The sequence below is a fragment of the Mustela lutreola genome, chromosome 11 (assembly GCF_030435805.1).
Source record: "Mustela lutreola isolate mMusLut2 chromosome 11, mMusLut2.pri, whole genome shotgun sequence".
Taxonomy (NCBI): domain Eukaryota; kingdom Metazoa; phylum Chordata; class Mammalia; order Carnivora; family Mustelidae; genus Mustela; species Mustela lutreola.
The window spans coordinates 64,963,073-64,987,943 of NC_081300.1; the positions used below are offsets into that span (position 1 = coordinate 64,963,073).

The window sequence follows — 24,871 nt, forward strand, 5'->3', positions numbered from 1 at the left end:
GACATTTCTTTGTCGGGTTTTGTTCTCAGGATGATGCTGCCTCATTTAAAGCATTGTGCAATGTCTCTTTCCTCTTTTCTGTTCTCTGGAAGAGTTTGTGTAAGACTGGTGTTTTTCCTCCCATCAGTGTTTGGAAGAACTCACAGAGGAAGCTTTCTGAGCCTGGAGTTATTTACTTTGTCCCTGCGGGGGGTCTCACTATTGTTTTTATTGGCCATGCTCATTTATGAGGGAGGTTGAGCAACTTTTTCTATGTTAGAGCAATCACTGTAGCTCGCTTTCTGTGGTCTACAATGAGCCATGTCCCTGTGCATCTTTCTAATGGACACTTGGTCTTTGACATTAAATATTTAAGTATTTAAATATTAAAGAACCCAACCCCATAGAGCATTATGTACTGAAACTATTTTTTTTATTAAGAGTTTTAATTCCAGCATAATTAACATACAGTGTTACATTACTTTCAGGCGTACAATGTAGTGACTCGACCATTCAGGGCTCATTACTCAGGGCTCATCGGGGTACGTGTAATTTTTAATCCCCATTCCCTAGTACACCCCCCTCCGCCCCCCTCCTCTGGTTACTACCAGTTTGTTTTCTATAGTTAAGAGTCTGTTTTTTGGTTCCTCTCTCGTTTTCTTTGCTCGTTTGTCGTGTTTCTTAAATTCCACGTATGAGGGCGCTTGGGTGGCTCAGTGGGTTAAGCCGCTGCCTTTGGCTCAGGTCATGATCTCAGGGTCCTGGGATCGAGTCCCACATTGGGCTCTCTGCTCAGCAGGGGGCCTGCTTCCCTTCCTCTCTCTGTGATCTCTTCCCTTCCTCTCTCCTACTGTGATCTCTCTCTGTCAAATAAATAAAATCTTTAAAAAAAAAAAATTCCACGTTTGAGTGAAATCATATGGTATTTGTCTTCCTCTGACTTATTTTGCTTAGCATAATCTGCTCTAGCTCCACCCTCATCGTCACAAATCTCTGTTGGTCTTTTTTTTTTTTTTTTAAGATTTTTATTTGTGTTTTTTGGTCTTTAAAGAAGTTTTCTACGTCAAAATTTCTACTTTTTACGTGTTCAAATATATCTGGTGTTCTTTTTTTTCTTTTACTTCTTGTTTTTATGTCATGCCTAAAAAGGTTTTCCTTTCTCTAAGAATATAAATAAAATTTCCTTGTGATGTTTTGTTTGTTGTTTTTTTTAACTTTTTTTAAAAGATTTTATTTATGTGACACAGAGAGAGAGAGAGAGAGAGCAAGCGCGGGGGAAAGGGAGAGGGAGAAGCAGGCTCTCTGCCGAACAGGGAGCCTGGTGCAGGGCTTGATCCCAGGACACTGGGATCATGACCTGAGTGGAAGGCAGACGCTTAACCGACTGAGCCACCCAGGTGCCCTGCATTTGATATTTTATAGATTTATATGGTTTCACTTTTAACACTTCAGTCTTGATCTGACTGGAATTTATTTTGGTGTAGATAAAAAGGTAGGGATCCCACTTCATTATTTTCCTAGGTGGCTGCCCACTTGTTCCAAGAGGTATTGATAACAATCTTTTTCTTATGGCTTTGAACCGCTCCTTTAGCAGAGACGTGATTTCCATATTTATTTACAACTCTTTGTGGAGTTTATATTGTGGTTGCTTGACTTCGTAGGTTTACTCATATGCTGCTTTAACAACTGTATGTTTATAATTTGTTTTAAAACAAATTCGGGGGCGCCTGGGTGGCTCAGTGGGTTAAGCCGCTGCCTTCAGCTCAGGTCATGATCCCAGGGACCTGGGATCGAGTCCCGCATCGGGCTCTCTGCTCAGCAGGGAGCCTGCTTCCCTCTCTCTCTCTGCCTGCCTCTCTGCCTACTTGTGATCTCTGTCTGTCAAATAAATAAATAAAATCTTTAAAAAAAAAAATAAAACAAATAAAACAAATTCGGATGGATTTGTTTACTTGATTTTTTAAAAATATTTTCTTTATTTGAGAGAGCAAGAGAGAACATGAGAGGGTATGGTGGGGAGAGGGAGAAGAAGACTCCACACCGAGCAGGGAGCCTGACGTGGGGCTCAACTCCAGGACCCCAGGATCATGACCTGAGCCGAAGGCAGACAATTACTGACTGAGCCACCCAGGAGCCCCTTGATTTTTTCCCTCCCCGATGGAATTCAAGAAAATAAAGGTCTTTATAATAATTGATGATGGAACATTTGCCCAAGCACTTGTTTTAACTTCTCCATTTAGGCCTAAGATTCATCATTGATTTTTATATTTGGTGTGAGGTAGGAATCAAGATTGATTTTCTCTATCAGTGTATCGGACGTTTGTTTCTGGCGTGTATTCTGCATGACCCTTGGTTCATTATGACTTCAGGATCCTCATCTGTAAAACTGGGATAATCATAGCTCCACTTCATTAAGGAGAATTATATGTTGAGTTAATACATGTAAAGCAATAGACAGGTACCCAGCCCATGGTCAATGCCCAGCAGAGGTTTCTATTGTTGCCTTGGGACATATATTCGCATTAAAGGAGTATCCATTCATTCCCATTTTATTCAGTGGGTTTTTGGTGGGTTTCTTTCTTTCTTTTGTCATTTTTATCAAGAATGGGTGTTGAGGGGCGCCTGGGTGGTTCAATCAGTTAAGCGTCTGCCTTCGGCTCGGGTCATCATCTCCAGGTCCTGGGATATGGGCCACGTGGGGCTCCCTGCTCAGTGGGACGTTCACTTCTCCCTCCCCCTCTTCCCCTGCTTGTGTTCTCTCTCTCTCAAATGAATAAATAAAATCTTTAAACAAAAAAATAGAAGGGGTATTGAAATTTGTCAAGTGCTTCCTCATTCTCTGTAGAGATAAATCATTTCTCCTCAGGATAGAAGAGAAGATATGAGAGTCACACTCATGGATACACTGAAAGAAGAAGACCTTTCTTGCAATGCTGGTGTCTGCCCTACTGGGTGAGGTGGGACATGTCATTGTGTCCACGTGTTGCTAGATTCTCCATGCTAATATTTTTTAGGAACTTCATGTTGAATTTCAAAAACACAACTGGTCTGTCGTTCTCTTTAGAAGGTTTAGGGTCGTTGTTTTGCTGGCTTCATAAAATGAATGTAGACATTTTCCTTCTTGCTCCTGCCTGTGGGGGCTTAACTGGCAAGACAGGTCTCTGGCCTTAATGGCAGGACACACTTCACCTGAGGAAATTTCTAGAAGGGTGTTTGAGGTAAGCCAGTGTTCCTGCAATGTTCTTAATTTTTTTCAGTGATTGTTGACACATCTTTGCCCCTCCTTGGATCTGTCATTTATATTAAAGGTTGCCAGATTTAGCGAACAAAAATGTAGGATGCCCACTTAAATTTGAATTTCAGATAAACAATGTCTTCAGTGTATGTCCCATGTAACCCTACTTACATCATCCTAGAGAGTAATTTACTTTATTGAACTTGCCAAATTTATTTGGATGAATGATCCTTTGAGTTCCTCTATATCTGAGCTCATTCCCCCGCTGTCATTCCTTTTGTATGTTTGCATTTTCTTCTTTTGTACTGTAAGCTGTGGAATAACCCATTTTTTTTCCCAAAGACCCGTTTTCCTGATTTCAGATTTATCAGTCTCAGTTTCAGTTGTTACTGAGCCTTTCCCCTTGCTTTCCTGATTGTTCTGACTGCTCCTTTACTAACTTTCACTTAGATCCTTTATTCATTTTGATGCTTATAGTTCATGCAATTGTTTCAGACAATGCATTTTCCCTGGATCCCGCATTAGCCATATTCTGTAGGGGCTGGTCTGTACTGTGCCGATGTTATTTTGGGGATACTCTAGCCCTGGTTCTGATTTCCTCTGTGTAGCAAGATGTGCAAAGGAGTCCCTGACTCGGCTGGGTAAGTGGGATCACGGACATAGCTGGTGGTCCTTGTGGGATGTGGGCACCGGCTGGGCAAGCCCCCGAGGGTGGATGGGCAGGGAGGGAGAGGAGTGGGATTCCTTCGGGGCACCAGGAACCAAGGAGAGCTCTGCACTGCCTCCTAACGGGATTTTTCCAGGCCCATGATTGTCATGAGTAGGGAGTGGGTGGAGGCAGTGGCCGCACCAAGGAGGTGGAGAGGGATAAGGCGAAGGGGCCAGGGCTGAGCCAGGCAGAGGGGGAGAGGGAGGATTGGGTGCCCAGGGTCAGAGAGGAGGACACCAGAGAGTTTCCGGTTGCCTTAGAGCTGGCTTCCATTTGGGCGTGTTGAGTCTGAGATGCCTCTGGCCACAGCTGACGTGTGGGTATGGGGTCTGATGATCCAGAAACCTGGTACAGAGAGGGGGTGGGGACCCATCAGCCCATGTGTGATAACTGAGCCTGGGGTGGGGGGGGGGGGGACTTGCTGGGCCCGTGAGAGCTGCCCTGGGACTTCTGTTAAGCTTCAAAAGTAGTGTGGGGGGGAGCTCTGTCACTTCGGCTGGTTGTGAAGTTCAGTGAACAAAGTGCTGGACACATCGGGACAGTGGCCAAGGCGCCCTCCCCTAGGGGAGGCCCCCCTGACAGCACAGGGCCAGACTCTGGAGCCCACCAGGTCAGAAACTGCACGCTCCCAACTCCTGCTTGTCTCCGCCCACTTTTTCTGCACCCTTGACTGCTGAACCAGACCTGCCCTTCCCAAAAGTCCTTCCCACTCCCTGCCGACGTCAGACTCTGGGAGGAGCTGTGGTCTCCAGGATGTCAGGTGCAGCAGTGAGCAGCCCCGAGGTCCACCACGGAGCACAGTGACAATCGCAGGCCTTGTTCCCCTTCTCCAAGTCAGCCACCCTTGTCCCCAGTCCTTTCTCCTGGAGTCTGTCAGAATACCCCCTTAGACCCTCACAGTCCAGCTCAGATCACAGATCTTCCCCATCTACCCCATTCTCCCCGTGTGTGGTCCCCATAGGTCCTCATCCTGATCCCTAGCACTTGAGAATGTGAACCTCATACGGCAGAAGTGACAAGTGGGGTGGGAAGCCACGACCAATGGCTCAGCAGTGGAACGGGCCTCAGACCCTGCCAGGTAGAGATGTGCTCCCAGGAATCAGTGTGGGGCAGGAACCCCAGCTCAGTCCCGTGAGGCACCCTCCGGGAGGGCAGCCCACCACAGCAGCTGGCAAAGCCATTCTCAGCAACTAGGGGCTAAAGGGTCCAGAGCAGTCATTTTCAACTAGGGATGATTTGGCCACTGCTGGTGGTAGTGGGCATTCTGCATCCTGGAAGAAGAAGCCAGAGAGGCTGCTCAACACACTACAATGGGGGGACAGCCCCCCAACAAAGACTCTTTCATTCAAAATGCCAACAGTGCTGAGGGTGAGAACATGGGCAATTGTTGGGACTGGGGACCGGGGTGGGGGTCGCAGGTCCTAGTTCACCCGACCTTTTCCTGGCACAGAGGACAAGTTCCAGAGATGGTCCTGGCGAAAGTCAGGGGCAGGTGCCTCTTGGCCACAGCCCTGCCTTCCCACCAACACGCAGGCCCCCGACAGCCATATTGCAGAGGCCCAGCGGGTAGTGGGGTGCCACCTCCGTCCAGGGCTGGCCCGAGGCCAGCCGGTTGCTAGGTCTCGGTTGCTACACCTCCATGCTGGTGTGTCATGGAGGACTGTAGGAACTCAGTGAGTGTGCTTTCTAAGGGTGCCGTCCCACAACTAGACCCCAAATCAGGCGGAGGTCCACCATCCTCTTTAATGTTGGACTAGACAGTATACAGGTGGGGAGTGCAGCCTGGGGCAAGGGTACGCCACAGTCCTGGGTGAGAGGCCTAGGGAAGACTTGGTGGGGGCGGGGGTGGTCAGGGGCAGGGCCACAAGGGGCTCTGGGAGAAGGCTCAGCCCCCACAGTCATCCATCTTCCAGGCTGTCCCCACCTCTTGCAGCCCCAGACTGACCCTCCGCCAGAAGGTCCAGATCCTGGTCCCAAGGCCAAGGCCAGGCCTGGGCACACACTGGTGGTGGGGCCGGATTGCAGCTCTCAGGAGCAGTCTCCTCAGTAGCCTGAGGCCTCCCCACCTTTCCTCGGGTCCGCTGCAGCATACACACAGGCCCCGTCCTGGGACACTGCCTGGACCACATTCAGGAAAAAGGGATTCCTGGTGTGGTTGTGGCCTCTGGCCTGGAGCCCCTTCTGCACTTCCTGGAGGGGAGAGAAGGCCAGTGCACAGGTGAAGACAGCTTAGCTCCACCTGTTGAGGGCCTAGGGCCCGGGCAGAGATCTGTGTCCCAACTGAGGAGGCAGGACTGGGCATCAGTGGAGGTAAGGATGGGAGGACAGTGGCTCTGGCCTCGTTTGGAGGGCCTGGAGCCCATGGCCTCCCACAGTAAGTCCCAGTGGAGAAGCCAGGCTCTGCGGAGCATGGCAGAGAGAACAATACCCAGGCCAGAAGGAGCTTGAGATGCAAGACCGTTTCTGGCCTGGATCTGAGGACACCATGGGGAGGACCCTATATAGGGAGGTGGAGCACCTCAGAATCTGAGAATCCTTAGTCTCCAGGCCCCAGGGCCAAGGTTCTCAGGGATTGCAAACTCCCTTGGAGTAACGTTTCCTCACTGTATGGTCCTCAGTGCTCCAAGGGCCACGGGAGGCAGCCTTGACACCAAGAGCCCCTCACCATGGACGAGGCAGCTTTGAGGACCTTAAACCCCAGCTGGCTATACAGACCCCAGGCATGAAGCTCAAAGCCTTCAAAATCTGCCAGACTTTTAAATTAGATCTTAGCAGGGACGCCTGGGTGGCTCAGTTGGTTGAGCGGCTGCATTTGGCTCGGGTCATGATCCTGGTGTCCCGGGATCGAGTCCCACATCAGGCTCCATGCTCAGCGGGGAGCCTGCTTCTCCCTCTGCCTCCACATCTGCCTGCCATTCTGTCTGCCTGTACTCTCTCTCTGACAAATAAAAAATAAATAAAAATAAATTAGATCTTAGCAAAGGGGGGCGCCTGGGTGGCTCAGTGGGTTAAAGCCTCTGCCTTTGGCTCAGGTCATGATCTCAGGGTCCTGGGATTGAGCCCCACATCGGGCTGTCTGCTCAGCAAGGGGCCTGCTTCCCCCTCTCTCTCTGCCTGACTCTATGCCTACTTGAGATCTCTGCCTGTCAAATAAATAAATAAAATCTTAAAAAAAAAAAAAAGGACGCCTGGGTGGCTCAGTTGGTTAAGTGGCTGCCTTCAGCTCAGGTCATGATCCCAGCATCCTGGGATCGAGTCCCACATTGGGCTCCTTGCTCAGCAGGGAGCTTGCTTCTCCCTCTGCCTCTGCCTGTCACACTCTGTCTGCCTGTGCTCACTCTCTCTGACAAATAAATAAATAAAATCTTTAAAAAAAAAAAAAAGACCTTAACAAAGGGCATTTCCCAGCCCAGAGAAGAAGGTGACTATGTATTGGGGCAGGGGTTTGGGGGCAGGGAGTCAGATGAGAGAATTTAGCTCTGGGGACCTGCTTGTGAGGGGGGTAACCCAAGAAATATTCATAAGGACCAACACTAATGCAACACCAAGCCTCAGAAGGAAATGACTACTACTCTTACAAATAAACTCACACATGAAAGCTACAAGCCCCATAAGGAAACAGATCACTATAAGAGAGAGTCTGCAAAGCCACAGCCAGGAAGACTAGCATCTGGAGAGAACAGAACAGAGCAGAAACCAAGGGGCAGAGATGCCGGGCCTGGGAAAAGCATGGATGACACCCTGTTCTCTGCCTCAGGGGCCATAAGACTGGCCTGGCTCAGAAGCACACTGAGCTTCTGAATGGATGGCCCCAGAAGGGGAAGTGAGCCCAGCTGAAGAGACTCAGTGGCTGAGATCCCACTGGGGGCTTTGAGCAACATGCACCGAGGCATCAGTCCTGGTGGTGGCAGGGACAGAGGCCTTACCTGGCTGAAGGTGGGCTCATACTCCACATGGCCCTTGCTGTTGACATGTAGGATAGGGGCTGCAATGGCAGTTCTTAGGTCAAAGTCAAGCCACAGCTTGTTTATGATGGCCTGGGGAAGAGAAGGAGAACACAGGAGGGGAGGGAGGGGACACTGACCACAGCCACCATACACCAGCTCCTTCCTTCCCCCGCCAGGAGTGGGGATGTTCCAGCCAGGTGTTCCCCAACTCACCTGGGCCACAGCAGAGATGATGAGCTCTCCACCAGCCCCACCAATCACCAGCTTTGACCCCCGGGCTGTGTTGACCAAGATGGAGGGAACCATGGACGATGGAGGCCTCTCGCCTGGAACTAGAGGCCAGGTGGGTGTCACCCGCACCCCCACCTACAGCCAGCACCCTCCAGACGCCCCCCCGCCTGCCTCCATCTGTGTTTCCATTCACTGCTGTGCACACTGGGGCTGGCCCAGGAGCTGCCTTGCACCACCTGGCCTGTCCACTTGCCCTCTTCCCACCAGTGTGGTCCTCAGGCTCACCGGGTTGGGGGGTGACTTGGGAGCCCGGGGGACGCCTCCAGCATAGGTCCAGAAGCTCGTTATTGAGGAGGATGCCAGTGCGTGGTGAGTACAGCATTGCTCCAAAGCTGCAGGTGAGGTCGGGTCTGGGCTTGGAGTTCCAGGCTCCAGGCTCCCACCCTGGAACGCGTGCCTGACCCGCTCATGCAAGTGACAGCCCGCTAGCACCCCGGGGCCGCTATTCTCTCCCTGGCACTGCCCCCAAAGATCCCTCTGGGCCGCCCTGTCAGGACATCCTTCTGGGTAAACCTCATCCCCGAGCAGGTCCTGGCTCATGGCCACCCGTCAGCAGCCTTCCAGCCAGAGAAGACAGGAGAGTGGCCCTTCTGACGGAAAGGCAGCGAAGAGAAAAGCAAGGTACTGCCCTCTGGACACAAGCAAGGGGAGACGGGGGGGGGGGGGTGTCGTAAGACCTGCTAAGGGAGCAAAGGAGGGCACCCCAGGGTCAGTCAGGCACATACGGCGTGTTGATGGTGCTGGTGGCTGCCACAGCACTGCCGTCCTCCCCCAGCACAGACACATGCGACGTGCCCATCTGGCGGCCCCAGGTCCCAGCCAGGCTGTAGTGGCTGAGCTGGTGGTCTCCCCGAGCGTCGATCTGCTGGCGGATCTGCTGGGCCAAAGTCTCTCCCAGCAGGTCCTGGGAAACGTTCTGGGGTGGCCGGGCAGGTGGCAAGGTCAATGAGGAGCCGGGGGGCCCACAGAGAAGAGGGTCCCTTGAGAGGCCCTCCCCAGTCTGTCTTCCTCCAGCCCAAGCTACCCCCAGACCCTGCCCGTCCTCCACGTCCTCTGAATTATGGTGCCAACACTGTCCCTCTAATACTTGCCACTCAGGGGTCCCTTCCAGTCTGCAGACCTGCCTCACCCTCCCTGCCCGGGGCCACTGACAGGCTGTCCTGTCCTGAAACTCTGTACGCCCACCTCCACCCTCACCCAGTCAGACTCCCGGGGTCCAGGGACAGCCTCTGTTCTGTTCATGCAGAACCCTGGGGGCTGGGAAGGGGGCTCTCCAGTGGCCACAGGCCACCTCACCTGGATATCCAAGTGGCTGCGGGGGTCCCACAGCCGCCACCTCTGTCCCCCAGCAAACTTGAGCGTCTCCACGAGGTGATGGTACAAGTTCGTCCTCCCCTCGGACCTGGCCATCGACTCTGAGGAGAAGTTGAACCCTGGGGAGGGGATGGGCGCAGGTCGGGGTCACCCCGTGTGGTGGGTGGACTGTTGGCCCCCCTCAAAAAAGATTCATCCATGTCCTAATCCCCAGAACCTGTGAATACTACCTTATAGGGCAAAGGAGTGAATTTTACCTTATATGGCAAAATGTGTGATTAAGTTAAGGATCTTGAGAAGAGCAGATTATCCTGGATTATCCGGAGGGCTCTAAATGTAATCACACAATTAAATGTAATCGTATAAAACAGACACACAGAGAAGAGGAGGAGGCTGTGTGAGCAGAGGGAGAGACATGGGTGCTGCTGCAGCCGCAGCCTGGGAATGCCCGCAGCCACCCAGAGCTGGAGGAGACAAAGAACAGATTGTCCCCCAGAGTCCCCAGAGGAAACACAGATCAGCTGACACCTTGATTTTGGACTTCTGGCCTCCAGAACTAGGAGGAAATAAATGTCTGTTGCTTTAAGCCTCAACTCCGTCACGGTAGTCTCCAAGAACTGACACAGTCAGCAGCGGGCCGCCCCAAACCTGGGCACGACTGGGAACGCCCCCCACCTCCATTTGCCATCCCGCAGGCCAGACTTCAGCCCTAGGGGCACACGCTGGCCAGGCCGCTCACCACCTGCGGGGCCGGACTCCCTGGGTGGATGACCTCAACCCTTCAGCAAAGCCCCACTGTGTGGACTGCGCCGGAGACCAGCTCTAGGGCATAACGTCCTGACCCATTTCCATTTGGTGTCTGAGGAGGGGCTGAGCTGGAAGAGGAAGGCTGCCCAAAGCTCCAGCTGGGCTCAGAGACGCCAGTGGGGCAGGACTCTGGGTGGGACGGAGGGGGAGTCTCACCTTTGAGCACGTTGAGGACAAGGCTGAGAATCGCACCCGCTGCAGGCGGTGGCGGTGAGTACAGGGTGTAGTCCCCCAGGGGCATCTCTAGGGCATCTACGACCTCCGGCTGGAACGATGCCAGGTCCTGCAGGGTCAGCCTGCTGCCTGAGGTGAGACGAAAGAGACCCCAAGTGTGGATGGAGAAACTGAGGCAGAGTGACAGCTCCTGATCCCAGGTCATGTGGTGGGGCTCCCCACATCCACCTAGCCTCTTAGAACCCTAGGGGTGATGGAGGGTCTGCGGGCAGCGCCGCCAGGGCTGGGCCCTAGAGCCGGGCCACTCAGGGGTGGGGGGACGGAGGCCAGAGGCAGGCCGGTTGGCGGGAAGAGGACAGGGAGGTGAGAGGAAGCTGGCCTCTGACATATTGTGAGGGTAGCCAGCTCCAGGCCCAGGAGCCCACTGTGACCCACTATCGCCAGCACTAACTCGCTGATTTATGGGGCTCTGCTCCCCAGGGGCCCTGACCACAGGGTCCTTGAGGCCAGCAGTGGACAGGCCTGGACGCATGGCCTCCCTGAGTCCTGGGAGAAACTGACATTCCGGCAGGCTTGCGGAAGGGCCTGCCTCACCCCTAGTACCCAGAGCCCAACTCTTTCTCTGGCAGGGGCGGGGGCTCTGGGACCTCGGCGCAGCTGACCTTGATTGGCAATGTCCTCCAGCAGCGTCTGGCCCAGCGTCCCTGTGTAGAAGGCCTCTGCCCCCTCCGTGGCCACGGTTTCCAGGGTGGCAGCCAGTGCGGGCCAGGGGAATGGGTCCTGAGCCCTCAGGGGTTCTGTGCCGTTGAAAAAGAGCTCCCTGGGGAGTTGGGGGTAGCCTCAGGGTGGGGCCGGGCCCTGGAAGGCAGACACACTCCTGCAGGGGTTCTTGTGGTTTCCTTGGGAGCCTATAGGGAGGCAGTCCTGGTCTGGGGTCCTGAGGAGCTGGTGTAGACATCAGGGGAGATGGCTCCTCTAGGCTTGGGGGGGGGGGGGGCTGAAACCTCTTACCTCACTCATCACCTTGGCCCGGGGAAGACACGCTCCCTACATGGGCCCAGGACACCTCTGGGAAGACTTGGTCAGTGGGCTGGCGTGGATATGGTGGGGGTGGAGAGGGCAGGGCCAGAGGGCAGTGGCAGAGCCCAAATCCACATCCCGGAGTCCCGTCACTTGGATGTAAACTTCTGGCCTGAGCCCCTCTGGTTACATTCTAGCTCAAAGGTCTGTCAACTGGGACAGCAAAGCACTAGCCTTCCCGGCCTTCAGGCCCCCGACACCCACACAGGTCAACCTTCAAGTTCAAGGAGGGGCTGGGTGGAACTGAGGTGGGAGCAAGGCAGACGGGCCAGAGCCTGAACCCAGGAGCTGAGCAGGAGTCCGGGGAGCCCCTGAGGCAGTGCTCACCTCAGGGATGTCTTGTATAAGGAAGGCCGCAGGAAGTCACTCTGCAGGAACTGACTGAGGATGAAGGGCATGCGGTAGTCCCCTCGGAGCAGGGAGATGGTGGGCCTGAAGAGCTGTGCCCAGGGCAGGCGGCCGTGGCGGCGGTGGGCCTCAGCATAGCCACGGAGCTCCCCTGGCACTCCGATCCACTGGGCCCCTGCAAGGCCCAGTGATGTCATGTTCCTGCCCTCAGCCCCATAACCTTCCGCAGGGGTTCTCCACCACCCCACACTTGCCCCACCCACTTGGTCCCCCTAGCATGGCAGCCAGAATGAGCTTTCTGGAGCCCAGACACCTGATGTTGTCATTCCCCGCTCAACTCCCCACATAACCACCCCGTGGCTCCCCACTGCCTTCCCTCAGGGCCCAGTCCAAACTGGCCTCAGGACCTCCCACCCCACCCACCATCCCATCGCCACTGAACCTTCCAGACCTTTGCCAGTCTGGTCCCTCTGCCTGGATTACCACTCCCTACTCAGAAAGCCCTGTCCCAGGAAGACTCTCAACTCCGGGGGGTCAGGACCTCGAGGGGGGCTCCCTTAGCACCAGGGTGGCACAGCCTGTCCACAAAGCCCCTTCAGGGGAGGGTTCTAGTCAGCCTCAGTGGCCTGGTAGGATGAGAGGGTGGTCCCTCCAAGGGTCTCACCTGTGCCCAGTGGCTGGGCCTGCTCACACTGGTCCAGCAGACCCGGGACGTAGTTGGCAGGCACTGTCTCCCTGGCATTGATGACTTCCACCTTTCCTGGAGTTGGGTCAGGGCACGTGAGCACTCAGGGGCACTCCTGTGGCTTCTGGGTCTCACCCCACACCATACGCTCCCCTCATATGCCCCTGGCCCTGTTCTAGGCCTGTTTCTCTCTTTGTACCTTGAACTTGACTCTGTGCTGTAGGGGCCAAAAGCAGAACACCCCAAAATGGACCACTTTGCCTTGAAGATTATTTTTGAGTCCAGAAGAGCTTTCTATCTCCCCTCTACTACTGCCTGAAAGAATTTAGACAGAAGACCTTCTCCAGGAAGAGAACCATCACCATAGACAACTATAGCAGGATACAAGCTAGGTCGGAGAGACAGGGAGGGACCTTGCGAGGCCTTTGGGTCCCATTGTTTCCCAGTGGCCACGTGCACATTTGCTTAGCAAATGTTTACTCTTCTTTATCTTCCTGTGAATTGCATTCCTTCCCTTTGAAGTCCCAGACCCCTATCCGCTAGACAGCTGATTTTGTCTGTCTGTGGGATTTCCATGTCTGTGTGGATTCCCCATACATAGGAAGTTAAATTTGATTTTGTCCTGTCACTTTCCCTCTTGTCAATTTAATAGTTAGCTAGAAGGACCTTGAAGGGCAGAAGAATTTCCTCCTCCCTGGCAGTGCTCCTATCTGAGATGGGCTGCAGTGGCTTTGCACATGGGGGGCACCAAGAGGACCCAGGAAGATGTGTGGGTGCACGGCAAACTCTTAGGATGTTTGTAAGCACTTCACTGTTAGCGCTTGTGGACCAGCCTGTCCTCGCCATGGGGACCCTCATATGAACTCACCCGTGGTTGCATTGTAGATGGTGAAGATGACCCCTCCGCCCAGGCCCATGCTCTGAGGGTTGACGACTCCAGTGCAGACCAGAGCTGCGATGGTGGCATCCACAGGTGAGCCCTGCTGCTGGAGAATGGCTCTAGGGAACATGACACAGAACAAGAGGTCTGGCTCCCTGGCCCCAGCCTCCCAACATGGGCTTCCTCAGCTGGCATTTACCAGGGAATGGAGACATGTGGGTGACCATCTGCAGCTACCAAACTCTGGGTTAGGTTGGAGACTACATTGGGCTGACCCCTCAAGTCCAGCTGCTCACAGGTCCATAGCTCTCTACAGACTGCAAATCATAATGGCATTTACACTCCCCCTTGCCTTACATAAGGTACTTCTCAGTTTGTGCAGTGTTTTTACAGCCATTGTTCCCTAGTCCCTCCCAGCAGCCATGACTCACTTGCCTGGGCCAGACCCCCCAGTCCCCAGCAGTCCAGGAGCCCAGCCTAGGCAGCTCCCACTCAGCATCCTACTGGGGATACCACAGGTCCCAATCCTTTTAAGACTGGACTGTTTTCAGGTGATCCCAGGAGCCTGCCCTGTCACCAGGGGCCTGGGCTAATGGGTTCCCCAGCCCCTCCTGGGGCTCCAGTGTCTGTGGGAACGTTCTCTGGTCTCAGTCTCCCACCTGTCTGTGGGCACCAACGGATAGACCTTTTAGCTCCATGGGTCTAGTCAGACTGGCCTGTGTTGAGGAAATGACCTTGTTCCTAGGGCACAGCCCTGAGCAGTTCACTGGAGGCCGCCCCTTCCTGAACACTAAGGAATCCTCCACAAAACTTCCAGGAAGTGAGCATTTAAACCAATTACAGATGGGGAAACCAAGGCCCAGAGAGGGAGTGGACCCCGTTCCCCTCCCCCACCCCATAGGACCTCCGACCCCGGTACCCTCCCTCAGCTCCGGCACTTCAGCCTGACACCCCCCTCCAACCCTCGGCTCACAAGCTCCCCTGAGCCAATGTCCTTGCTCTGGGCCCACCCATGGGCACACATGGCTATAGCATGGACACGCGGTATGTTGGACCGGGAAAAGGGGCGGAAGCCAGCAGCATGACACAACGAAGATGGTCACATCCAGGCAGGGAGAAACACAGATGCCTCACAAAATTAAAACACCACATACAAAAACAAAAGACAAACTGGAAAACTATTTAAAAAACAAAAACTTCCCGTCACAAAAGCCTTATGTCACCTGACCCATTATTCCCGGCTTCTGGAAGTGCTTTCTGCAGTCGGCTTCCAGGCCCCCACCACCGCCTGCCACCATGCTCTGGTTTCTCCCCACTTCCCTCACCTCATGCTGTTGGGGGCCTCAGGCTCAGTCTTCCATCCTTGTGCACCTGTTTTCTTCTCCCAGATGAGCTGATCTAGGCTCAGGGCTTAAAATGCAACTCTATTCTTTTTTTTTTTTTTTTTTTTTTTTTAAGATTTTATTTATTTATTTGACAGAGAGAGATTACAAGTAGGCAGAGAGGCAGGCAGAGAGAGAGAGGAGGAAGCAGACTCCCTGCTGAGCAGAGAGCCCGACTCGGGACTCGATCCCAGGACCCTGAGATCATGACCCGAGCCGAAGGCAGCGGCTTAACCCACTGAGCCACCCAGGCGCCCAAAATGTAACTCTATTCTGATGATAGCCAAGTTTTATCTCCAGCTTAGACCTCTCCCCTAAACTCCAGGCACACCCCAGCCATCCACAAGATACCTCCTTTGGGTGCTTGAGAAGCATTTCATTTTTTGTTTTATTTGGTTTGGGTTTGTTTGTTTCTTTCTTAAGTCTTTATTTGAGGTATTTCACTTTCTTTTTCTAAGATTTTATTTATTTGACAGAGAGAAACACAGAGAGAGAGGGAACACAAGCAGGGGGACTGGGAGAGGGAGAAGCAGGCTTCCCGCCAAGCAGGGAGCCCAATACAGGGCTGGAACACAGGACCCCAGGATCATGACATGAGCTGAAGGCAGATGCTTAATGGCTGAGCCACACAGGCGCCAGGGCATTTCCCTCTCAATGTGACCTAAACTCCATTTCCTTCCTTCTTACCTCTGCCCCCCAAAATGGCTCCCTTTCTACCATCATTATCTTAGAAAAGGACATAACCCTTCACCCATTTGCTTAGGCTGTGAACGCTGGAGCCACTCTTGGTTGGTCACTTTCTTTCATCCCCAGATCCAAGCCACAGGCATCTCTTACTGGGTTATTGCAACGGCCTCCTCCTTGGTCCCCAACATCTGCCATCCCCCTTCTGTTTTAACAAAATCGTCTGTCAAAATGTAAATCAGACATCGCTGTAATGGGAAACAAAATCATTCGGATTAAATTTCCCACAGACCACTAGAAGAGCCAGACAAAGGGAAAACATCTACTTTAAAACATCACGGGGGCAGGGGACGGGGGACGGGGGTTGTGCCTGGATGGTTCAGTCCTTTAAGTGTCTGCCCTTGGCTCTGGTCACCATCTGTGTCTTGGGATCTAGCCCTGCATCGGGCTCTGCAGGAGCCTGCTTTTTTCTCCCCTCCGTGCTCCCCCACCCCTGCTCATGTCCTTTCTCTCTCAAATAAATAAATAATCTTTAAAAAAAAAAATAAATAAAGGCATCACAGGCAGGAAAGAAATGCAGGCCTAGAGACAGAGGAGTCTGGCATTTGGAGATAGCTTTCCCTCCTCAAAATGTTTGCCAGTTCTGAAAGAAGGGGCCAAGAAGCCACATAGTGCTTTTGACATCATTGTGTGGCCGGAGCCTGGGTGTGCTGGTGAACCGGACTTGCGATGGGTTGTCCTCACTCTGGGGGTAAAACGAGAAACGGGCCAGGCCTGACAAGCCCAGTGGCCCAGCTTCAAATCAACTCTCAGTCAAATGGAATTAAAGTCATTCCAGAATGTTGGTATTCTGGACCTCAAATTATTTCTAACAATTTTCTTGAACAATTTTTGACACACTCTGCAAAGGCTGTCTTCAAAATAACCAAGCAAACAAGGCAGTAATAATACAACATAAACAAAGCCCAAGAGAAAGCACAAACAATAGGAGAAAGAGACCCATGGGACCTCCAGATTATGAAACTGTCTGACCACAGATTTTAAATAACTACATTTAAGGATATAAAAGACAAGATGAAGGATTTCCCCAGAGAAATGGCAATGATAAAACATGGAATTAGGAGCTCAATGCTAACAGTGCATTAATAAGAGATTGGACACACACACAAAAATTTTTTTAAGATTTTACTTATTTATTTGACAGAGAGATCACAAGTAGGCAGAGAGGCAGGCAGAGAGAGAGGAGGAAGCAGGTTCCCTGCTGAGCAGAGAGCCCGATGCGGGACTCGATCCCAGGACCCTGAGATCATGACCTGAGCCGAAGGCAGCGGCTTAACCCACTGAGCCACTCAGGCGCCCCTGGACACAAAAATTTTTAAAGATTTTTATTCATTTATTTGAGTGAGTACGAGAGTGACAGGGAGTGAAAGAGCATGAGCAGGGAGGAGTGGCAGAAGCAGAAGGAGAAGCAGATGCCCCGCTGAGCAGGGAGCCCCATGTGAGGCTCTATCCCAGGACCTGGGATCATGACCTGAGCCGAAGGCAGATGCTCAAACAACTGAGCCAACCCAGGCACCCTAGACACAGATTTTTTTCAAAAAAAGATTAATTCAATACAAAAATATCAAAATCTAAATACAGAAGGAAAAAAAGTAAAGAACATAGAGAAAATGTATTAAGAGACGTAGGGATAAAACAACAACAACAACAACAACAAAAATATATATATATCATGTGAACATTAACCAACATGTATAACTATATTAATTTCAGACAAAGTAGCCTTTAAGAAGAAAAACATTATTAGAAATAACAGTGACACGTTAATATCATAAAAAGCTCAACTCAATAGAAAGATATAAAAATCTGGATGTGTGCACACTTAACAGATTAAAAAACATATAAAGCAAAACTTGGCAGCATGCAAAGAAATAGACAAATATACATGGGAGGAGACTAACATACTCTCTCAGAAACTTCTAAAATCAGCAGGAGAAAAATCAGTGAGGCTATAGAAGATCTGGATGTCACCACTATGATAAGATGACTGAGCCGACATGTGCAGGACGCAGCATCCAACAGTCATGAAGCTGAACACACAAGAACGTTCAAGAACACATAAAATATTTATATAAACATATCAGCAAGTTTCACGGAACTGAAATAATACAAATGACTTAGAAACCGCCTCCACACAGGTGCGCCTTGGTGGCTCAGTTGGTTAAGCATCTGCCTTCGGCTCAGGTCATCATCTCAGGGCCCTGGGATTGAGCCCTGTGTCGGGCTCCCTGCTCAGCAGAGAGCCTGCTTCTCCCTCTCCTCCCTGCGTGTGCTCTCTCTCCCGCTCTCTCTCTCAAATAAATAAATAAAGTATTTAAAAAGAAAAGAAAAGAAAACCCCCATGTAGAACCTTCTTACACTGTTGGTGGGAATGCAAGCTGGTGCAGCCACTCTGGAAAACTGTGGAGATTTCTCAAAAAGTTGAAAACAGAGCTACCCTACGACCCAGCAATCGCACTACTGGGTATTTACCATAAAGATACAGATGTAGTGATCCGAAGGGGCATGTGCACCCCAATGTTTATAGCAGCAACATCCACAACAGCCAAACTATGGAAAGAGCCCAGATGTCCATGGACATATGAATGGGTAAAGAAGATGTGGTGTGTGTGTGTGTGTGTGTGCGCGCGCCCGTGTGCGCACAATAGAATATTACTCAGCCATTAAAAAAATGAAATCTTGCCATTTGCAATAATGTGGACAGAACTAGAAGGTATTGTGCCAAGCAACATAAGTCAACCAGAAGACAATTTTATGATCTCGCTCATGTGGAATTTAAGAAGCAGAACAGAGGTTCATGGGCAAAGGGAGGGAAAAATAAAACAAGACAAAATCAGAAGGGGACCAACCATAAGAGACTCTTAGTCATAAGAAACAAACTGAGAGTTGCAGGAGGTCGGGGGGGGGGGGTAAGGGGATGGGGTAACTGGGTGATGGGAATTAAGAAGGGCACGTGATGTAATCAGGACTGGGTATTATATAAGATTGATGAATCACAGACCTCTACCCCTAAAACTAATAACACACTATATGTTGGGGAAGGGAGGCAGTGGGTCTGAAGAATTCCCACATTCACCTCAGGGCCACACAGGGAAGTCTGGAGGACCAAACAATCTGAGAACCTTTACTCAGAGGAGTGTTAAAGGTTGGGTTTGGCACCAGATTATGCGTGAGTGAAAGGGAAGGCCAAGGGAAGGCATGCTGCCAAATAGTTCTGGATCCTGAGAACTCTCAAAACAAATAAACCAACGTTCTCCTTCAGGGCAGAGGGAGCCGCCCTGATGAGAAGCTGCTTTAGTAGAAGCAAACTGAACGGGACTGGAACCACAGAGTCAAAGGAAAGAGAAAACAGTTATCAGAAAGTAGGAGACCATATATATTTCCAATCATTTTGCAGAAACAGCAGAAGGAATTCAAGAGCCATGAACTGATAAAAACTATTTTGACCCGCCTTCCAGCCTAAACGTATAGGAAAATTCATCTTGCTTGAACGTGAACAAAAAAAACATGTTGAAGTCACACCCCATACCAGAAAGACAAGCTTACAAATCAGATGTAAACAGCAAATTAGTATTTCAGGATGTGCCAAAATAAGTTAGAAGGATTACAGAGGCAATGAAGGGGCAGCAGACATCAGAATTAGAAAAACTGCCCATGAAGAGACTGGAAAAGAGGAATTAAAAAACAGAATTATAGGGACACCTGGGTGGCTCAGTCGGTTAACTCTCCACCTTCAGCTCAGGTTGTGATCTAGGGTAGGGTCCTGGATCGGGCTCCTTGCTTAGTGGGAAGCCTGCTTCTCCCTCTGGCTCCTGCTCCAGCTGCTTGTACTTTCATTCTCTCTCTCTCTCTCTCATAAATAAGTAAATAAAATCTTTTTTAAAAATTATAGAAAAAAAAACCAAAATTATAGAACTCAGGAAAGAATAGAACATAGGAGAAAAAACTCTCAGAGATGAAGGCTGTGGGGCACCGGGTGGCTCAGTGGGTTAAAGCCTCTGCTTTTGGCTTGGATCATGATCTCAGGGTCCTGGGATCGAGCCCTGCATCAGGCTCTCTGCTTGGCGGGGAGCCTGCTTCCCCCTCTCTCTCTGCCTGCCTCTCTGCCTACTTGTGATCTCTGTCTCTCTGTCAAATAAATAAATAAAATCTTTTAAAAAAATGAAAAAGAAATGAAGGCTGAACAAAGATAAACACAGAGCAAATACCTACAGAGGTTCCCTAAATGAAAGAGAAGATGAAAAGGGGAAATTTTTTAATGAAAAAGAGATTTTAAAATACAAAAGATAGGCAAGAATATCAAATGTACACTTAATAGGAGTCCCAAGGTGGAAATCCAAATCTTTGGGACAGAATGAATAATAAACAATATAATTCAAGATAACTTTCCTGATTTAAAGAGAAAAAAAAACTATAAAATTTACTCTGTATTGAAAAGGGCACTTCACTACATTAGGAAATCAATTCAGAATAGCCAACACTGAGGTATACTCTAATAAACCTATCAGACTTTATTAACAAAATTTTTTGGCATCTAGATAAAAAGATTAACTCTCTTACAGGAGAAAGAAAATCAGATTGCAATCAGACTTTTCAACAGCAATGCTTTGTGCCAGGACTGAGGAAGGGTTATAATCAACACATTCAAGGAAAGGAAATGTGAACAATGATTTTATATCCAGCTAAACTGACCGTCACCTACGAAGGCCGCAAACTATTTGTTATGGACATGCAAGAACTCAGTGAATATTTCCAGCATGAAAACTTTCTGAAGAATCTTATAGAGAACAGACATCAGACAACCAAAATAACGGGAAAGATTCCGACATGAGTGAGAGTAGGAATTAAATATATAATTACCCATAGATCTTAGACTAAAAATGATAGTTATTATGGAAACGGGATAGCAATGTAATGCTTATTTTTCTGAAAATGGAGGCACAGTACAACCATAAAAATGGAGTGGGGATTTTGTTTTGAGGACATGACTGTTGTCTTTGACTTATGGGCCAGTCAATGGCAGGTTAAAAAAAAATACTCTGGTTTACAGGCCCTAGTATTGATAAAAGCAAAGGTGCCTGTGTTATTGCACATGAAACCAGATGTTTGGCTGTGTTAAACGAACCAATGAAAATTTTCCTTTTAATGATTGTCTGGACAGAAAACTCATTTGGTGGAAAGAGAAAATTAACTGAAAACATAGTAGAAACAGCTTTAGCTATTATGGGTAGTGAGGCCTATTGTGTGGATTTAAAAAAAAAAGGAGGATGGGAGTGTGAATGGGGAGGCTATGTAAGAAGTAGAATAAGGTTATTGATTGACGGCTAGGTATTAATTGAGAGTAAAAAGATATCCCATATCCCTTTATATCCTCTTAGGAAAGAAAGGGAACAGGGGAAAAAAGAGGTTTCTAGGTAGTTTCAATATTACTCCTAGTAGGGAAGTCTATAAGTCTAATGGGATAGATGTAGAGAGAGATTTTTATTTTAAGGAATTGTTTCATGTTATTGTAGAAGCTGGCAAGTTCAAAATCTGTAGGGCAGGCCACGAGGATAGAAACATACATGGGATTTTTTTTTCTTAACCTTTTAATTTTATTTATTTCAGAGAGAGAGGGAAAGAATGAATGGGGGGTGGAGGGAGATGTAGGCTCCCCACTGAGCAGAGAACCTGATGCAGTTCTCCATCCCAGGACCCTGGGATCATGACCAGAGCTGAGGTTTAACGGACTGAGCCACCCAGGCGCCCCCCAGATGGGATTTTTATGTCATAGATTTGAGGCAGAATTCCTTCTCTGATAAACCTGGTTTTGCATTTTAGACCTTCAACTGATTAGATGCGGCCCACCCACATTTGGGGTAATGTTTTATTAAAGTCAGCTGAATGAAATGTTAATCACATCTAAAAAATACCCTCAGAGCAAACTCTAGACTAGTATTTGACCAAATGACTAGGCACCATAGCCTAGTTTAATCATCAGAGGAGCAAACAAATAATATTCCAAAAAAGCAGAATTAAAAGTACCATAATTATACATCTAATATTATAATTGCATATATAATATACAATAAAGATATCAACGGAAATATAATAACCATTATGGCAAAAATACAAGTCTTTCTTGATATAAAAAGCTATGGCAAAAAAGAGACAATAAGTGATATATTTGCTTGTTTTTCAAACAGAAACACAGAAATAATAGCAAAAAGAAAGGGAAGATGGTGGGGTTATGGACATTGGGGAGGGTACATGCTATGGAGTGCTGTGAAGTGTGTAAACCTGGCGATTCACAGACCTGTACCCCTGGGGCTAATAATACATTATATGTTTATTTAAAAAAATAAAAAATTATTTAAAAAAAAATAAAAAAGAAAGGAAAGAGCAAAAAAGAAAATGAAAAGAATGATATGTAAGTTAAAAAAAAACAGGAAAAAAAGAAATTAGAGACCAATGAAAATTATTCCCTCTAAAAGACTAAGTAGGAACAGGATGAAGGTAATGTGAATGAGATCTTTGAGGATATCTCTTTACATAGTTTTGACTTATAGTCAAAAATAAAATTAAAACAAAACGGAAACCCTAAAACAATACAAACTGAAAAAAAATAAGCTAATGGTATATTGAACTGATAACCACACAGGAAAAATAATTTAATTTCACCACTGATCTTTTATGTAATATAGCCTCAGGACAATAAAACAAAAACAAACAACAACAAACCTGCAAAGACATCTCAGATTTTACTTAGTAGACTTGTTGTTCATAGTGGTCTTATTGAAGTAATTTTGAAACTATTTTGTGGTTATTGGGAATAGAGCCAATATGTAAATATACTAACATTGATGGGAACTTCTTTGACCATCGTGGAAGAGACACACAGTGTCAGACAGAGGAAGATGGAAAGAAGCCTATGGTCATGGATCTCAGCTGGAGGTCTTGGTACAGACTCAAGATATTTGTACATTTTTCTGCTTCCGTTCATGGACACAATGTAGAAGCAATGTCTTCCCTGTCTCCGTGAACATCCCTAGCCCTCAGATCTTGGTTTCTGAAATACTATACTCTACTGATTCCTGATTTCAGATCTGGCTGAGGGAATGTACAAGTAGATCTTGGAACATTTGGGGCAGGAAGTCAAGAAAATTTTCTAAGACTAATGGGTTTGCGTAAAAGAATATAGTTGCTGGCTTAGAGTGGCTCCCATTGGTCAAATTTGTGACAACTTGGGGATCAAAAAGAAGAACAGGGATGGATTATAACACAATGAATTGAAAAAATCCTTGAGTCAACAGTGACATTCAAGAACATCTAGGTTGGGGAGGAGGGGATCTTTTTGACAGAAGAATACGAACTCATGAATGTTGAAGAAATGACAGGTTTAGAAATCACCTTTTTGCAAACACGAATTTATTCAGACAAGGACCAAAATAGATGCTAAAACAGGGGGTCAAGTGTTGTTTGAAAAAAGGATATTCATCTGGTCTCAAAGTATCAGAACATATATTACTAATTTAATAAAGAAAATAATAGCCTTACAATGAAGAGATCTAGAAGATACCACCTTCATGAAATGATCCAACTTAACATCACTAATGATGGGGGAGCTTTCGTGTTGAACCAGAATCTGATAATGAGAAAATAATCAGACAAACCAAGATTGTAAAGCAAGGCTGTGTGATTCAAGGGGACAGGCTTCTTTAAAAATGTTAATGTTATAATGCACCTGGCTGGCTCAGTTGGTTAGGCAGCTTACCCCTGATTTCCATTCCAGGTCATGATCTCAGGGTCATGGGATTGAGCCCCACATCAGGCTCCAAGCTCAACGGGAAGTCTGCTTGAGATTCTCTTTTGCCTCACCCCTGCCCCTCCCCCCACTCACATGCTCTCAATCAATCAATCAATCAATCTTTAAAAACTGTTAATGTCGGGGCGCCTGGGTGGCTCAGTGGATTAAGCTGCTGCCTTCGGCTCAGGTCATGATCTCAGGGTCCTGGGATCGAGCCCCGCATCGGGCTCTCTGCTCAGCGGGGAGCCTGCTTCCCCCTCTGTCTCTGCCTGCCTCTCTGCCTACTTGTGATCTCTCTCTCTGTCAAATAAAATAAATAAAATCTTTAAAAAAAAAAAACTGTTAATGTCATAGAAGATCAGTTTGTATTTTAAGAAGCAAGGGATAGGGGCACCTGGGTGGCTCAGTTAAGAGTCTGCCTTCAGCTCAGGTCATGATCCTAGGGTCCTGGGATCAAGCCCCACATCAGGCTCCCTGCTCAGTGGGAAGCCTCTTCTCCCTCTCCCATTCTCCCTGCTTGTGTTCCCTCTCTCACTGTGTCTCTTTCTGTCAAAAATAAAATAATAAAATAAAATAAAATCTTTTTTTAAAAAAAGCAGGAGATAGTTCTAGATTAAAGGAGACTTTAAAAAATGATGATCACTGGGGCGCCTGGGTGGCTCAGTGGTTAAAGCCTCTGCCTTCGGCTCAGGTCATGATCCCAGGGTCCTGGGATCGAGCCCCACATCCGGCTCTCTGCTCAGCAGGGAGCCTGCTTCCCCCTCTCATTCTCTCTGCCTGCTTGTGATCTCTGTCTGTCACATGAATAAATAAATAAATAAATCTAAAAAAAAAATGATGATCACTAATTAGATACTGGATCTAAAGAGATATCTAAAGAGATAGATTATAGATAATAGGTGACAGGTTTATTGGATCAACTGGGAAAATTTGAATTGGATGAAGTATCAAATACTACTATTATATCAAGGTCAAGTTTCTTGAGGGTGATAATGGTATCAATGTTATATAGGAGACTGATCTTATTCATAGTAGATATGTACCTAAGTATTTAGGGATAAAGTGCAATGATTAATGCAACTTTTTAAAAATGTAGATAGATAACATATGGACAGAGAGAAAATGAGGTGAAACATTAACAATTGGTGAACCTAAGTGAAGTATAAGTGGCATTCTTTCTCTTTTTCTGTGGGTTTAAAACTTTTTCAAGATAAAAACAGGGGTACCTGGGTGGCTCAGTCAGTTAAGCATCAGACTTGATTTCAGCTCAGGTCATGGTCTCAGGGTTGTGGGATAGAGCCCTATGTTGGGCTCTGCCCTCAGTGCTGAGATTACTTGAGATTCTCTCTCCCTTTCCCGCTGCCCCTCCAGCTCATGCTCTCTCTCTCTCTCTCTCTCAAATAAATACATAAATCTTTAAAAACATAAAAATATGAGCATTGAGGGGCACCTGGGTGGCTCAGTGGGTTAAGCCTCTGCCTTCAGCTTGGGTCATGATCTCAGGGTCCTG

At 48.6% G+C, this 24,871-nt stretch overlaps 1 protein-coding gene across 2 annotated transcripts in view; it reads right to left on the bottom strand.

The window, feature by feature from the left end:
- Positions 1-1,936: 1,936 nt before the first annotated feature.
- The window catches only part of GGT5 (gamma-glutamyltransferase 5), a 28,283-nt gene continuing 5,348 nt past the window's right edge, over positions 1,937-24,871 (bottom strand). The window contains exons 2-12 of one of the 2 annotated variants that reach the window (XM_059138861.1): positions 13,438-13,568; positions 12,549-12,644; positions 11,864-12,059; positions 11,119-11,276; positions 10,439-10,585; positions 9,458-9,594; positions 8,887-9,077; positions 8,387-8,493; positions 8,084-8,202; positions 7,850-7,960; positions 1,937-4,268 (exon numbers count right to left, since the gene is read on the bottom strand). In XM_059138861.1, the coding sequence (XP_058994844.1) occupies positions 4,029-4,268; positions 7,850-7,960; positions 8,084-8,202; positions 8,387-8,493; positions 8,887-9,077; positions 9,458-9,594; positions 10,439-10,585; positions 11,119-11,276; positions 11,864-12,059; positions 12,549-12,644; positions 13,438-13,568 (1,633 nt within the window). In that variant the 3' untranslated portion in view covers positions 1,937-4,028. Of the gene's footprint in view, positions 4,269-5,647; positions 6,114-7,849; positions 7,961-8,083; positions 8,203-8,386; positions 8,494-8,886; positions 9,078-9,457; positions 9,595-10,438; positions 10,586-11,118; positions 11,277-11,863; positions 12,060-12,548; positions 12,645-13,437; positions 13,569-24,871 lie in introns of those variants that run through there. The other variant, XM_059138862.1, reaches the window with a different exon arrangement.